Genomic DNA, 15,134 nt, shown 5'->3' on the forward strand with positions numbered 1-15,134 from the left:
AAAACGGAATTTTACCTTAGACTTACTGCATATTTATTTTTTTTTAAACAAAATTCATGAAATCTATATTGGTTTTGTATCTCACATGAACAGCAATATGCCATTACTGTGTAAATGGCCAAAAAAAAAAACCCAACCAAACCCCCCCCCCCCCCAAAAAAAAAAAACCCCCAAAAAAACACACAAACGTCTGAAATGCATTTTAACTCATACAGTGTATAAATATTGCAGATAATTCCATCTAACTTTGCTTAATTACTCAAACACCAGTATAACTTTAAAAGAAAAGAATTAACAAAAAAGAAAGAATTGAGATACCATACCTGGAATAATTTGAAAATTTCGATAAGTATACCACTGCGGTTTTTCAGTCCAATCCATCGATTCCAAAATCAAACCACCAAAACAAGAGCACCAATGGTGTATGTCCTTGGTGAACTACATGAAGTACTTCTCTTTTATCACCTCGACAGTACTTAATGCCCGCTTGTACCATGCAACCATTGCAGTTTGAGCGCTTTTTAGATACAACATTTTTATATAAATATACATGGAGGAACAACGTACAGTTTGAAAAAATCTAAAGTTAAATATTGAATTTCCATAAATATTGCCAAAAAGGCACGGGAGAAATTGTTTTTTAAGACGGTGCCCATTGCGTTACTGGTTGTTTGAATCATGTGACTCTCTGTGTCATGCTGATTTTCCCGCCATGTGTCGCCGTGGAAATGTAATAATAGACGTTGGAGAACGCAATTAAGGAAATTAAATCAGAACATATACAACACTTCTGGGTCAAAGTCTACTGGTAAACTTGCTAACGCAACATTTTTGTTAAAGTTAAACACATATGCCCTCAAACATGTATCGCATTTTTTTTTTACAAAAGCATTAAAAATAGAAATAAGTAAAACATTATCTGTTGACATTTGAAACACATTAAATTACAAGTTAACGATTTATATGTTAGAATAAATTAAAGAAAAAATGTATATAACTCTCACTGTCTCCCAAATATTTCAAAAAAAGATTTGAATAACCCTAGCGCATGTATCTAACATGCAGCACGATTCTTCAAAATTAAAAAAAAAGTTATTGTGACGGAGAGCTCCAAAGGGAAAAATTGAAGCAGCCAGAAGATTTTATTCTATTCAACACATGCGCGGATCCAGAATTTGTTTAGGGGGGGGGAGCAAGCAAGGGATATCAGTATTTGTCTGGGATAACTATTTTCGGTAATTTAATCTGGTTAATTTTAGAAATTTAACTTTGAGATCGAAGGGAAAGGTTCTTGATCCGCCCATTCAACCCATTTTTTTTTCAAGCAGTCGAAATTGGACAAGATTTCCCGAATCACTTTGCGTGTTATTGTTCTGCTTAATACGAAAAAGGCGTCGGTACAAAATGTTGTCTCGACGAATCTTACACAGATTAAGCATATTAAGCAAATGACACAAACCTTGGTTTTGAACGAAGTCAGTTAGATATAAAAAAAAATGTGGATATGTACATAAGTCTGAATTTTAATAAATGAAATTATTCATTTAATTAACGACACAACGAAATACATTTTTATTTATCCCCTTAAGAATCTCTCTCTCTCTCTCTCTCTCTCTCTCTCTCTCTCTCTCTCTCTCTCTCTCTCTCTCTCTCTCTCTCTCTCACACACACAATTTTTTTGCCTTGAGTATTTTTATGTTTCATCAGTAAAAAGATCATAAGCAGCCGTGAAGGAGAGAAGTGTGGTGAGTATGATAAGAGAGCCGAGTGAGGCACGGGCGTCTGCCGTTTATTTCTGGAATATTAGCCAGCGCTCGTGCGCCATTGATCAGATTCTCTGCTCCCCAGCGGTGGAAAAATTGTCAGAAATTTTCTCAGAATTCCAGTCTGTTTTATGCAAACCACGCAAACAGTGTCAGCCACTCAATTCTGCGACAAAAATCTGCATTGATCCACCGAGGAGGAGAAAATAGTAAATGTGACGTCACAATCGGCAGGTGCCCGTTTTCCGACCAGAATATATATGCCGCTCGAGAATTTATAAGGTAAATTAAATTTAAACAGTAGAGTTTACGAGTTTTTGGTTATAACGATTTATGATGTTGGTTTTATAAATTGAAGAATTTTTTTTCCCCAAAGAATTCCACATTTTGATATTTGATTGTCGGAAAGTGCTTAAAAATGCAACGAAATGCATATATAGATCTCTATCGACCAGCATGTTTATGCATCAATGAGTTGACTAATTTTGTTTCCTTTCTCTTCTAATTCATAAGTTATAACACTATATCATACTTATGGATCGCCTGCTTTACAAAGATCGTGTCTAAAGATATATCTACTTAAGGGAAACAATGTGATGTAATTGCATACAATTCAAGTTATATGAATAAAATAAAAGAAACACATACATGTATGCGTGTACATGAAACTTGAGAAATGAAACCAGGAAGTTAAAAATAAATGAATGTATGCTACAATATGTGGTTTACTAATCTTATCTTCTTAATCTATCCATTCGTGACTGACAAAAAAACCCCTCAAAAACAAATGAATATATCGGACATAGAAAAGACAAATAAAATGTTGGCGATCTATTCTGTCGAAGAGATGCAAATTGATAAAAACTGCTTCTGTTTGCAGTATTGACTTCCTACACATTCCTGGGTCCGCTCGAGGAGAAACCGGAATCTGGTTAACGATTTTGCGTCAGTTAGTCGAACTCCCCGATTGATGTTTCATGTGTATTTACACTGAACTTATTTCCCGCATATTTTTTTTTTAGAAACAAGCTCGAGTTAATCCAATAAAAATACTCCGTAGATGAGATGCAAGAGATATCGCGAAGTTTTCGTAAGGCAGCTAGGGCTGTATAATCTCTCTCTCTCTCTCTCCCTCCCTCTCTCTCTCTCTCTCTCTCTCTCTCTCTCTCTCTCTCTCTCTCTCTCTCTCTCGCTCTCTCTCTCCTTAGACGCTATTGGGTTTTATCATGACAATGATGCTTAAAATGTCACCTACATGTAGAATCGCGGATTACATAATTTACAGACACAGTAAACTAGATAATTACGTACACAGCGGCCAGTTATTCCCTGTAATTACTGAGTTATTAGGATGGAACTTGGTCATAATTGCAGGGCACCTAGTGTGTTAGGCAATTAATCCTCTTCATCGGTCGATTCATTTTTCAGATTCTTAAGGAAGTGAAACCAGAAATATATTTCTTCCGTAACCCGAGCTGTATGTATATACATGTACACCGACATTCATATTAATTTACCGCTATCATACGTAAAAATCTTAAGACAAATTACTATTGTGTCTTATTGATGGACCCTTATGGTACGGAAGACCCTGTGTAATTTCTATAACCATATCTCATTCATCGACGGTCATTATTGATCTAAGAATTCCCAGGATAAACTGATGCCAGTTGGTTCCCCGAGTTCGTCTTCCCTCTTGCTCCTAATCAACATTTTATCATTTGAAGATGTGAGCAAACCAGACATAACCAAACCATAGGCTAGGAATGTGAACTTAAATCATGTAAAAAAAAAAGTCTCTGATTTTTAACACATTCATAATGAACTGATGTTCACCTTTCGATGCCTTTGAACTGCAAGCAGGTTTTACAGGTCAAAGTGATTTTTTATAAATTTGTTTGTTTTACAGATCTCCTAAAAATGGCGGAAGAAGTTAATATGGAAAATTTCGAAGAGAAAATAACCTTCGGAGTTGATTTGGTCGAGGCTGCTTTGAAACAACTGAGGATTATAAACACTATAGAAAACGACAACCGATTTTGTGATGACAAGTTTATACAACGCGCAGTGCAAAGGTACGAAAAATACTGGCTCCCTCTAGCGGCCGAAAACAAGGATAAGATTTTGCCAGCGCCACTGGACGTTGAATGGGTGTGGCACTGCCATTTACTTACGCCCGTGAACTACGACGAGACTTGTCGTGAAATGTTCGGTCAAGCGATCGATCATAAACTCTTCTCCAGCGCTGAAAGAGAAAAAGAAATTTCAGTTGCCAAGATCCTGTGGAAGGACAAGTATCCGGATGTTCCGTTTGACGTGGAGGAAATTCCGGAAGAAGTTTCTGAGTTTGAAAGTAAGATAACGTACGACCTTCCAGGTGCTGCTAAACGACAGCGAGGTTTTAATTACCAGGTGTCTTTGCCACATTTTAAAGACAGAAAATATCTTGAGGACGCCGTCAGGCGATACAAGAAAATGCTTTACTTGAAACTGAAGAACCCGGGGGAATTTTTGGTTCCATGTTACGACATGGACCTCGTTTGGCACTCGCATCAACTTCATCCGAGTGTTTACAAACAGGACACAGAAAAAGTTCTTGGGAAAATCTTCAACCATGATGACTCCGTCGTTGATAGAAATCTAGGATCAAAGCTGAACAAAGCCGACGAGAAAACGCGGAATCTTTGGAAAGAAACCTTCAATGAGAATTTTTCGAAGGCAGGAGCTATGTTCCGGGGGGATCCGCCCTACGACTCTTTGACACCTCCGACTAAAGAAGAAGTCCGGGCATTCTCGACCAAGATTGCAAGCATTAACTTCGATTACGTAGAAATAGAGGGATTACCCGATGAACTGAGAAAGTTTAAAATTAAAATCCACTTGATGGCGAATGAGAGGGAAGGCCCACAGGTCGGGGCGCTTAGGGGACCAAACAGGAAGTGGGACAAGAAGAAAAAACTCAATTTCACTTTTGACACAAAATCATACAATAGCATTAAATTGACCCTCCTTGAAATTCACAAACCTCTCTGCGTTTCGACTTCAGAGCAACTTGGTCAGTGTGTGTTTCAAATGTTGGAACACGTGGAAAACGCACCTATCGAAAACGAGACTGAAATTTCGGAGATATTGACAGTAGATGAGGAACGGCAGATTCGTATACAAATAAAGGCAAGCTTAAAACTTACGGCAAAAATCGGACCCTGTTTACTTTTCCTGAAAAACGGGAATTACGATAATAGAATCTGCATCATGCCTGAACATGTAAAGCAAATGTGGGGACCAATTCCGTTACCAAGGTTACCGACAGGAAAAGACAACCAATGCATTGTTGCAACACACAAGTAATCATTCAATTTGTTTGCTCAACATGCATGCGTGAACCCAGATTATTTTTCCAGAGGATGGTCCGAGAAATACACGATACTTTTGTTTGTCGGTAGGGGAAGGGGGACCCACTTTTGGGAATCTTCTTATATTTTTTTATTTTTATGTGATTTAAACTTTGAATTTTTAGTGGTCCGTGCCCCCCTCCTCCCCCCCCCCCCCCCCAACCACACACACACACACACACACTCGCACGCGCGCGCTCTTTAGATCCGCGCATGAATATACGCAATCTAAAGAAAATAATTGTGCTTCTTTTTCAAACAACATGCACAATGTATATAATGGTAAATCTAGCAAAATTTAGCAAGCGATTAATTAATTGGATTTCATTTACTTATTGTACGAAAACCTGAACATGCTCCGCTTATCATGAAACTCTTGACTGTTACATGTTCTATTTCGCATACATGTATTTATTTTCAGATTTCTGAATCATAATGGGGATTTGACCTTTACTTGTCGTGTGATACACAGCCTTCCTCTCCTATTGTCCGCCATTCAAGTGTTCTACCACGACAAAATGGCGGCTGTGGGTCACGTGATCAGCACAGATCAACTTCCGCTGTCCTCAGAAGTTTGTATAATTTTATAATTCAAAACACTTAAGTTTGATGAAAGAGAATTTATGTATTGCATATGGATGAATACACATATGGAATTTTGGTAATTTATGTATGGTTTTATTTATTAATAAAATAATTACACACTTATATGACATGCATGTGACATTTGAAAGAAATGGTCAAGTTATGTGAATAATCGTTAATTTATATAATCTGCCAGCATTGACAAAAATGGATACAATGCAGATATGCAATTTTCAACCGAGTGAATAAATCAAGAGGAGATACTGAAAAGCTTGAATGAAGAGCCTGTGGTTGTTGTTAAAACCCATAAGTGACTAATAGAATCATTCATTATTACGAGTGTGGGATAGTGAAATTCCACCGAGGGGACAAGATTCACTGTCTAGGACGAGGCTTTGCCGAGTCCTAGACCGTGAATCTTGGCCCCGAGGTGGAATTTCACTATCCCACACGAGTTTATAATGAATGATTATTTTTCTCGCATTATATTAGCTTAAAAAATGATGTTTGACAACTTTCTGTTATGACGTTCAAAAGATTACTTTCGGTTTATCCCCCCGCGTGCTTCAAATAGTGCAAGTTAAATGAAAGCATACGACAGTTCTTTCAATTAAAATATGAAAAATTGTAATTAATTATGCAACACAATTACTTAATGGATAATCTCAATGCACAATTGTGCATTTCCCTACCGTCAGACAACATTTGTTTACGTTTTAAAACGGCGTAGTAATACACAGTGTAAGACAGAAAAATCTCACACTGCTGTCTCACACCGGACAAACCGATCTCACACCGGTGATAATGCGAGAAAACCGTGTGTTTACGGTGCTACTACTCGGTCGAATGTAACAATAAATACCGTGTAACCTGTTTTTTTTCTGCAGGATGCGAGTTTTCAATGTTAATAAATTAATGCATGATTGTTTTTTTTTTTCTTCCAAAAACCCTGTCAGATATTTTAGAAAATATTTTGACAATAGAATAATTTAAAACCATTTATCGTAAAAAAAAAAAACTGAATTACTTGGAATTGCATCGCGAAAAAGGGATATATCGTCAGTAAATTTATAACACCCCCACCATCCCCCGTAGCAACTTGAAAAAAAAGTTTAATTTAAGGTTTGAAGGGTTTGTTTCAGTCATTTGAAGCCGCGACATGCAAGTATTAACCCATAAATAACGAATATTAAGCCATTTTTGACGAAGGACTACTGTATTTAAGTAAAGGAATTCTGGGATGCAGTTGAAATTTCTTGATTCATTTCGAATGAACAGATTTATTTACATGTGGCTACAGCTCGTTCTATTTCCGCGCCTTAATCTATAGAACTAGCTTCTTTCCATTAAATTGCTATATAATAACGGTAGCGGTTTTACAGAAAAATCAAAGCAAAGCTTTTTAAAGTTTTCTTGTCTTTATTGCCATTCATTTTTTTGTTTTCTCGGACACTGCTTCATTAAAGCATTGACTTGTCTTACAAAAGCTATTGTCCTAGTGTAACATGAAAGTGAAAGAAAATTATCACCTCTCAGTTTCATCTAGGATATCGAAATTTTTTTTTCGAATAATCTTTTTGCTACATATCATAATCAATACAAGTGAAACGCAGTTATCTTTTCATTCTTTGACTAGCATGCTCATTTGTTTTAATAGCTAGACGACAACATGTCCATTTGTTTTTATAGCTAGACGACAACATGTTCATTTGTTTTTATAGCTAGTCGAGCCAAAGAACTGCCCCGCAATAGTCCCTCTGTCTGGACAGAGATCAATTCTGATTAAGAACAAGGAGGGAGACTGGGGCATCATAACGGGACAATGGACGGGATTCCGAAGGGGCAAAGGGGGCCTACCAGGTAACAGCTACGAAGTTTTATTTGAATGTCAGACAATAAACGTGTTTACAATTTACAATTATATTTATTGTAGCTGTAAATGTAATTACTTCTTGCATAAATAAATTATAATGATTATGGTACAATATTTAAATATAAAACTTTGAATTTTATAATGAAAATCACTTTGACAGGAAATAAGCAAAATAAAGGGAGAAGAGGGGTCCCCGGAAGCCCTGGAACACTAAGCATCCGGTTTTTCAAGTGCATCCGGAATAACTGGGATGAGCTTGCTTTGCCCTACCTTACAAATGTGTTTAAATTTCATCTTCATGACGTCGATGTTGACCTGGAGCATGGCGTCATTCAAATTGTCTCAGAAACAAATGAGATTGCGGAAAACTTGACTCTGGCATTTAGCGTAGCTCTGTTGCATGTGCTTTGCCAGCCGCGACCTTTAACCCCGGAAGGAACAGGCGCCACGGCAAATTCGGGAACTCCAATCAGGGGGTCTAAGGAGATTAAACATATACCATCGGAAGACCTCGGACTTGTAGTTGCAGCCGGATACACAGAAAAAACGCCAAATAACCAGTATATATACAGAAAACATGGCGCCGAGGGAGCTTCCGGATCTAAAACGGACCAAAATGGCGTGGGATACATGTACGCCATTGATCCTGTGGACGTCATTGAGTCTGCAGCAGAGGAGACTCCGGCGACTGAAAATCATACTGACCCGACAGACGAAATTCGACCTGCTACGGAAACTGCTGCCGAAAACGGAGACCACCAGACGGATATTCCAGACACGGCCGGATGTGGCGGTTGCGGAGGATGTGGAGGTTGTGGGGGTTCGTGTGGGAGCTGCGGTGCCTGTGGTGGCTGCGGTGGTTAATTGGCAGTGATCTACGTACATTTTAGATTGCTCCTTTACACATAGTCTGACTAATTATTAATATGTTAGGGAGTATACATGTAAGCAGTACATTGTACATGTACTTTTAAATAAAGTAGCTGATAGACAGCTAGCATACATGTATGGATTAGCTTAATCTACTACAAAGTATTATCTTAATTTAGGATATTTGATTTATTCGTCACATATGTGTACAAACCGATGGCTTATTTACGGTACCGTAGTGATTAATTTGTTAATTGATTAAGACTTTTTAAAATTTATTTTAATACTAGTATATCAATATGTAAAGAAGAACAAATATAATTGAATTTGAAAACTTTTGAGAATAACAAAAGAAAAAAAAATCGTATATTAATTTTCTGTCCCCTATGGGGAAGTTGTCAATATATGTAAGATAATTATACATAAAATATAAAAAGAAAATGAATATGCGATACAAAATTAAAGTTTTGATTTTATATATTCAAGTATACAGATTTAAAATCAGTAATTAATTGTTTCTCTATTTCTCCAAAAAATTGCTTGATGCAATGTTTATAATTAGCTTTTTATATGGCAACTTTAATTCTATAGTTGTTATAATAAATAATTTGTTCATGTTCATTAATGTCTTCATTGTACTTTTGTAGCTGCAGGTCTGCAATTTACGGCGCACAAAAAATTGCGCTAGTTTTGGACTGGTTAACCTTATTTACACACAAATTCAGTGAAAACAATTAGTACCATTAAATTCTTCAGACAATTTACTACTGATATTGTTACTTTACTTGCCTCAGACTTTCTTTAACACATGCTAAGTAACCGACCTCGGAAAATAAAGTATTATATTAATTCACGTCGAGATCGAGAGTCGCCATTTTTACATGTAAACAAACTGCACCACTTCACTTTACAGGGCTGGTGATCGTGTTTAAAAGAATATCAGAGGCAAGTGAAGTGACGATATCTGTAGTAAATTGTGCGAGGAATTTTTTGGAATCAAATATTTGTACAGAATATGTTCGGAAATGAGATTAATCAGTCCAAAACTAGCGCAATTTTTTGTGCGCCGTAAATTGCAGTTTTTTTACTATGGGAGGCACTGTAGCTCCCAGGTCGTCCATCCGAATGTTTTCAGACCGGGAGCTACAAACCTGCAGCTATGTACTTTCGCTGTTAATTTTCGTGGATTATTTCTTAATTAAGTATTCAATGTATAACGACCACATTTTGCACCTAATAAATGAATGGCCCGATGATCTTAATCATGATTATATCATTTTGCAGGTGTTATCAAATAAAAATGCTCCACCATAGGAATTTTCAGAATTTTGATTATGGTCCAATTTAATACACCTTGGATTTTGCATTGAAGTCTATGGGCAACTTATGTTTTATTAAGATATTGTAGAAAGTAACTTAAAATTCGTTAACTCTCCTGATTAATACATACATAAATTTTCTCTTTGTCAAAATATGAAATAAAATGAATCATTTACCGCAGATATTTTGACGAAATTAAATTTTTCTTTTTTTCATAAAGGGGAAATAACTCTTTAAAAAATTTTAAGGTGCAAAATATGTTGTCAGTCAATGTGAATTTGGTTTATTTCACTTTCAATGTTATCTAGGAATACATATTAAACTATTTTAAAATGATTCAAAATTGTTTAATATCCCTTCATTATACATTGAATACCTTAAACGATCAAAAGTATAGCTAGTATATTGAGAGCACGAACTTCACGGACTTGCACGGGCTGACCATGCTAGGACAGGATGCTCGAGAGTTCTAGCTAAACAACACAAATTTTGGCGAATTTCCCAGTTTTCGTAATGGCCCCGGCTCTGATGTTTTCCTGGCATGTAAAATATCAAACTCGTTAAAAAAAGGCCAGGCAAATTTTTAGAATAAAATTTATTGGACTATACATTACAAAACCGAATCCTAGTGTTGCGTGTATCACAGAAAATTAAAGACAATGAACAATGTAAATATAAACATGTAAAAGTTATTACGTCAAAAAATCTCACTTCCTTGATCCGATTTCCACAGAAAGTCATTGTTATTGTTGGTTTTTTGTTTTTGTTTTTTTTTTTTTGGGGGGGGGGGCATACTTGTAAAAGAAGCATGACACAGGGAAAAATACATATAGAACCGACCGTATCTCTCCATATAGGAATAAGACCGAACGTGACTTTCTGAATAAAAGTTAGACTGGTTGGTCAGGAGAAGAAATCGTTTTAACACAGACAAGAGTCTGAACATGACATAATGTCACCATTTATATTTATCATATGACCGATTTTTTCTTTTGCGGGCTATAAGAACAAGAACATGCTTCTTCAAGTTACATTGTTTTTTTCCTTCTTACGTCGACATCCTTCCTGACAAAACAATGTTACCCACAAAGTACAATGTACCATGTATAACTTAGTAATCGTACCACATACATGTAATAATCTCCGGCAATATGCGTCATTGTTTTCCTTCAGTATAAATTTCACGAACATCTAATATCTGAACAGGTTTTTTTTTAGACTGTGATTGTAAATAGAGGTAAGATGTTCATTTGCAAAATGAGTAGCTGTTTTAACGAATTTACGTTTGCCTTAATAACTAAATATGTTATTGTTTTCAATTCATGACATCATAAAAAGTCTAGATCTGTCTAAACGACTTCCAGTATATTTAACTGACAATTCGATTTTGCAATCGAAAGTAGTTTTTGTCAAGTAGGATAACTTACAGCTAAATAGCCTTTTTCTCGATCAAATTTTATCGAAGTGAACCATTGCATGAAATGCAATCTCTTAGTCTATATAAATTTAATATAATAATCAGAAAGAAAAAGTTCCCAAACATATCAGGAAATAATATTTCGACCTTTTTGCACTAGTCTAACAAAACGCTATCTTCAGATACATGTACATGTAATTCATTTCAAAATTAGAACAAATTAATTATACCAGATCTATAAATTTTAAAGTAGTGATAATTGATGTAAAATTTTATAGATGGAATAAAATATGTTAACTTAAGGCAAATGAATTGAAATTAGTTTTTTCTTGACTTAAAGAAATTTTTAAAAAATCGAGGAAAATAATCATAAAAAAACTGTTAAGATATGTTCCTATATTACTCTTTCTTTGCATTATAATTTAAATTTAGCAAAATTAATAATTATAAATTGCATACCTTGAAATCAGGACATATCAAAAACATAAAATTTAATAGTATCATACATGTAACAAATAAAGTCTTGGTAGGGGCCTGATTAATATCCTTGTTATATCACTAATTAATTGCCACAATCGAGTTGTATTACAAAGGATACCCAGAAAACAAAAAAACCTTATTTTAGACTAACGTTTCCCTGAGTTTGGGTTACATGTGACAACGATGGTTAAACCATATCACAAATGTACCTTAATCACTTATCTTTCTTAAAATGTTTGATTTAAAACATCTAAATTAATCTCATGTTAATTATCATTTTATTATAATATATTTACAGCAGACTTGTTCATTGTGACGCAGGAAAAATTCAAAAGCACCAAATCACAGAAAAGGGTCAACATTAAAGGAAATAAATGGCTTTCACAAATTCAGATCGCAACGCTTTAGATGATGATGATAAAAACCGCACTGTTTTACTTGGAATCAACAATACAACCTCTGGAATAAATACAACTTTCCCCGAGTACGATCCGGAGCAACAAACAGAGAAATTGCCACTAAACAGTTCTTTATTGTCCGTTTGTATCCTTGTAGCAGCCTTGGGCATCACTGGGAATATCGTAACAATGGTTAAAATCGTGTACGATTCCAAATTACACACACCAACGTTTGCTGCAATCGGGCACCTCGCGTTTGTAAACTTCTTGGCACTTATTGTTCTCACCGTTCATTTAATTCTGGTCGTGTGGGTAATCAAAATCAAAAACTTGTGGACACAGTTGACCGTCGTGTTTATAAGCGATACATTATACTTAAGCTCTGCCTGTCACGTGTTGTTACTGTTGTCCGTGAGATATTTGATCACAGTCCATCCTTTACAGAGCAGACGACGTTTAACGGTAAAAGCAGTGTCTTTGTGCTCTATGACAGTGTGGCCTGTAAGCGTCCTGTTCGGAGCCATCAAATCATATTTTTTCTATGTCCATAAACAAACCGGAAGCCATTTCATGATGCTTATCAATAGCATCACCTATATTATCTTTTTGCTTTTAGTTTGTTTTATTACATTTGCTTTGCATGTTTGGAAAATCAGAGCTATACAAACATCTCGCTCTGCTACAAAACGAATACAAACGAGAATGAATCTTGTTGTAACAGCAATTATAACCGTTTTTGCGATGTTTCAGATTTTTGCTATTGCAAAATCCCTTTACATTTACAAAGGTTATTGCTCTAAATCTAAATATGTTGGAGTGTATACCTTTTTTCACTTAAGTATGATTCTGTCTGGATATTTGACGTTTTCTCTAAATCCGTACATATTCTTTTTTCTGTCATTTTTTCGGTCTTGTACAATGAAGAAGAAATTAAGTGCCCCGGAGTCAACGGAAATTCCAACATTAGATATGCGTAGCCCTATAAGGTTAATCAAAATGGTAAACCATTTTTCTGAAACCAACCGTAAACAATATGTATGTAAATGATCAGAATTGAACAAATGATTTTATACCTGTAGTACACAAGTGTCGATATTTTAAAGACTTAGTGCTTTTATGTATACTTTCTTGAATGAAATCAATGGATCATGAAATGTTTATTTTTTTCGATCTCAAATTTTATTATTTAGTAATGTTGTAGTTTTACTGTTAGTGAGTCAAAATAAATGATAATTTATAAGAAAAACTGTAATGTTTTTTTAACCGTCTGCTCGGTAGAACAAATCTACATACTGTTGTTCAAAACTCAGCCCCGACGATCGGTGTAATTCATGAAGCTATGAACATTGTCACAGTTGTTTATGTTATTACCAAGATGACAATTAAAAGGGTATGTCACGATTTGGTCAAAAATTCTTTTAGGTCAACATTAAAATCCAATAAGTAACTAAAATTTTAGTGTCATTTGTTGAGTTATAAGCGAGTTAAAGGGCTTACAATTTATCGCTATGTAAACAAAGCTTTTGTTTACATTTTGAATGTTGAAGTAAAAATTCCAGTTTTAGATCTAAAATGAATGTTAATCGTTAGGAACTGTTTATTTATGCTTAAAATAAACAGGAATATAGACAAATCAGCTTGAATAAGATATTTTACTGGTATATTGAACCTATGTAAACAAATTTAAAACAGGGCACGGGCCTTGTTTACAAGACAAAGAATTGTGAGCCCTGTATCTTGCTTAAAACTCATCGACTGGCACCCAAATTTCATTTGATCATTAGAAATACATTCCTAAAGCATTGTAAATAATAAAAACAGAAAAATAAAATTCGACCAAAATCGTGACCATGCCACTTTGAGCACCCGTCTGTGGTGAAGGTTTCACAAAACTCAAATATGTAAAAAAAAAAAAAAAAAAAAAAAAATCAAAGACCGTTTCTTCGAGAGATTATACCCAATTTAGATAATGATGTCTACACCTATCATGTGAGAAATTTATCTCAAATTTTCTAAAGATGTTCCCCCTGGAACAATAAACGTATTGATAAAATGTGTTGAATGTCCTGCAGTATAGATAAAATAAACAGACATGAAATATATTATATTTCATAACAATAAAAGTATTCCCAGCACATTTTAATTCCAAAAGAATTGAAGAAAACTCTATTAGGATATTAAAATCTGATGAAAGAAAAATAATTATTAAAGAAAACTACTCGTTATATATAAATATCTGTGGGAAATACATACGTTTGTGTTAGATTAAACAAAATTACGACATAATTTTTGAAAAAAAAATCTATTTTCCAAAATATCCTGTAGCCAAATTATTTTTTGTTTCCTTCAGAATTATTATTTTGAAATATAATATGAATTGTAGAGAGATATTTTCTTTATTTACCTTGCAGGTGAGACATATATTTACGAGAAACTAGTGTTTTATATGTTCTTTTTTAATCCATCAGCGTGGATTTTAAAGAAAAAAAAACGTCGAAAGATGTTCAAAATACCACATGACTACTACATGTACATGTAGCATACATGTGATTTCTCTGCAGAGTGTAGTTTTTTTTATTTTGGCCAAGTGCTTTGTAATTCATGCATATACATGTCAGGATCCTGACCACTAAATCAGTAGATGTATGATTATTAGAGCTTACTAACTAAAGTTGCATACATGTTATTACACTAAAATATCTAAATTCATCTGCCGTTTTTTTATTTTTATTTCGTGAGATTTCAATTAAGAAGGTCCTCAACACTATTTATGTCATTATACAATGTATCAGCAGAAAAATTGGAACATGATATCTTTACTGATATGCTATTGATATCATAGGCAGAACTAGTCAACAAATTTGTTTCCGCTACCAAACTGAGGATTAATAAGACTAGACTTATGCATACCAGTATTATATCCAAACTAGTACGTTTATAGTTTGGTTCCTAATTTAGAACCATTTTAACAATAGCATGGACTTTGGGTGGTTGTGTCACACAGCAATGTGACGTAGGCCTGTCTATTTCATTACT

The 15,134-nt window shown here is 34.9% G+C and overlaps 2 protein-coding genes across 2 annotated transcripts; both read left to right on the forward strand.

The window, feature by feature from the left end:
- Positions 1-1,727: 1,727 nt before the first annotated feature.
- LOC128161188 (uncharacterized) lies at positions 1,728-10,127 on the forward strand. Its single transcript, XM_052824415.1, has 5 exons — positions 1,728-2,045; positions 3,673-5,107; positions 5,577-5,727; positions 7,462-7,600; positions 7,774-10,127. The coding sequence occupies exons 2-5, from the start codon at positions 3,684-3,686 to the stop codon at positions 8,475-8,477; spliced, it is 2,418 nt and encodes an 805-aa protein (XP_052680375.1). The 5' UTR covers positions 1,728-2,045; positions 3,673-3,683; the 3' UTR covers positions 8,478-10,127.
- A 1,872-nt stretch (positions 10,128-11,999) lies between these two features.
- On the forward strand, positions 12,000-13,309 carry LOC128161163 (C-C chemokine receptor type 8-like). Its single transcript, XM_052824392.1, has one exon. The coding sequence runs from the start codon at positions 12,075-12,077 to the stop codon at positions 13,143-13,145; it is 1,071 nt and encodes a 356-aa protein (XP_052680352.1). The 5' UTR covers positions 12,000-12,074; the 3' UTR covers positions 13,146-13,309.
- Positions 13,310-15,134: the final 1,825 nt, after the last annotated feature.

The sequence above is a fragment of the Crassostrea angulata genome, chromosome 8 (genome assembly GCF_025612915.1).
Source record: "Crassostrea angulata isolate pt1a10 chromosome 8, ASM2561291v2, whole genome shotgun sequence".
In the NCBI taxonomy this organism is placed as follows: domain Eukaryota; kingdom Metazoa; phylum Mollusca; class Bivalvia; order Ostreida; family Ostreidae; genus Magallana; species Magallana angulata.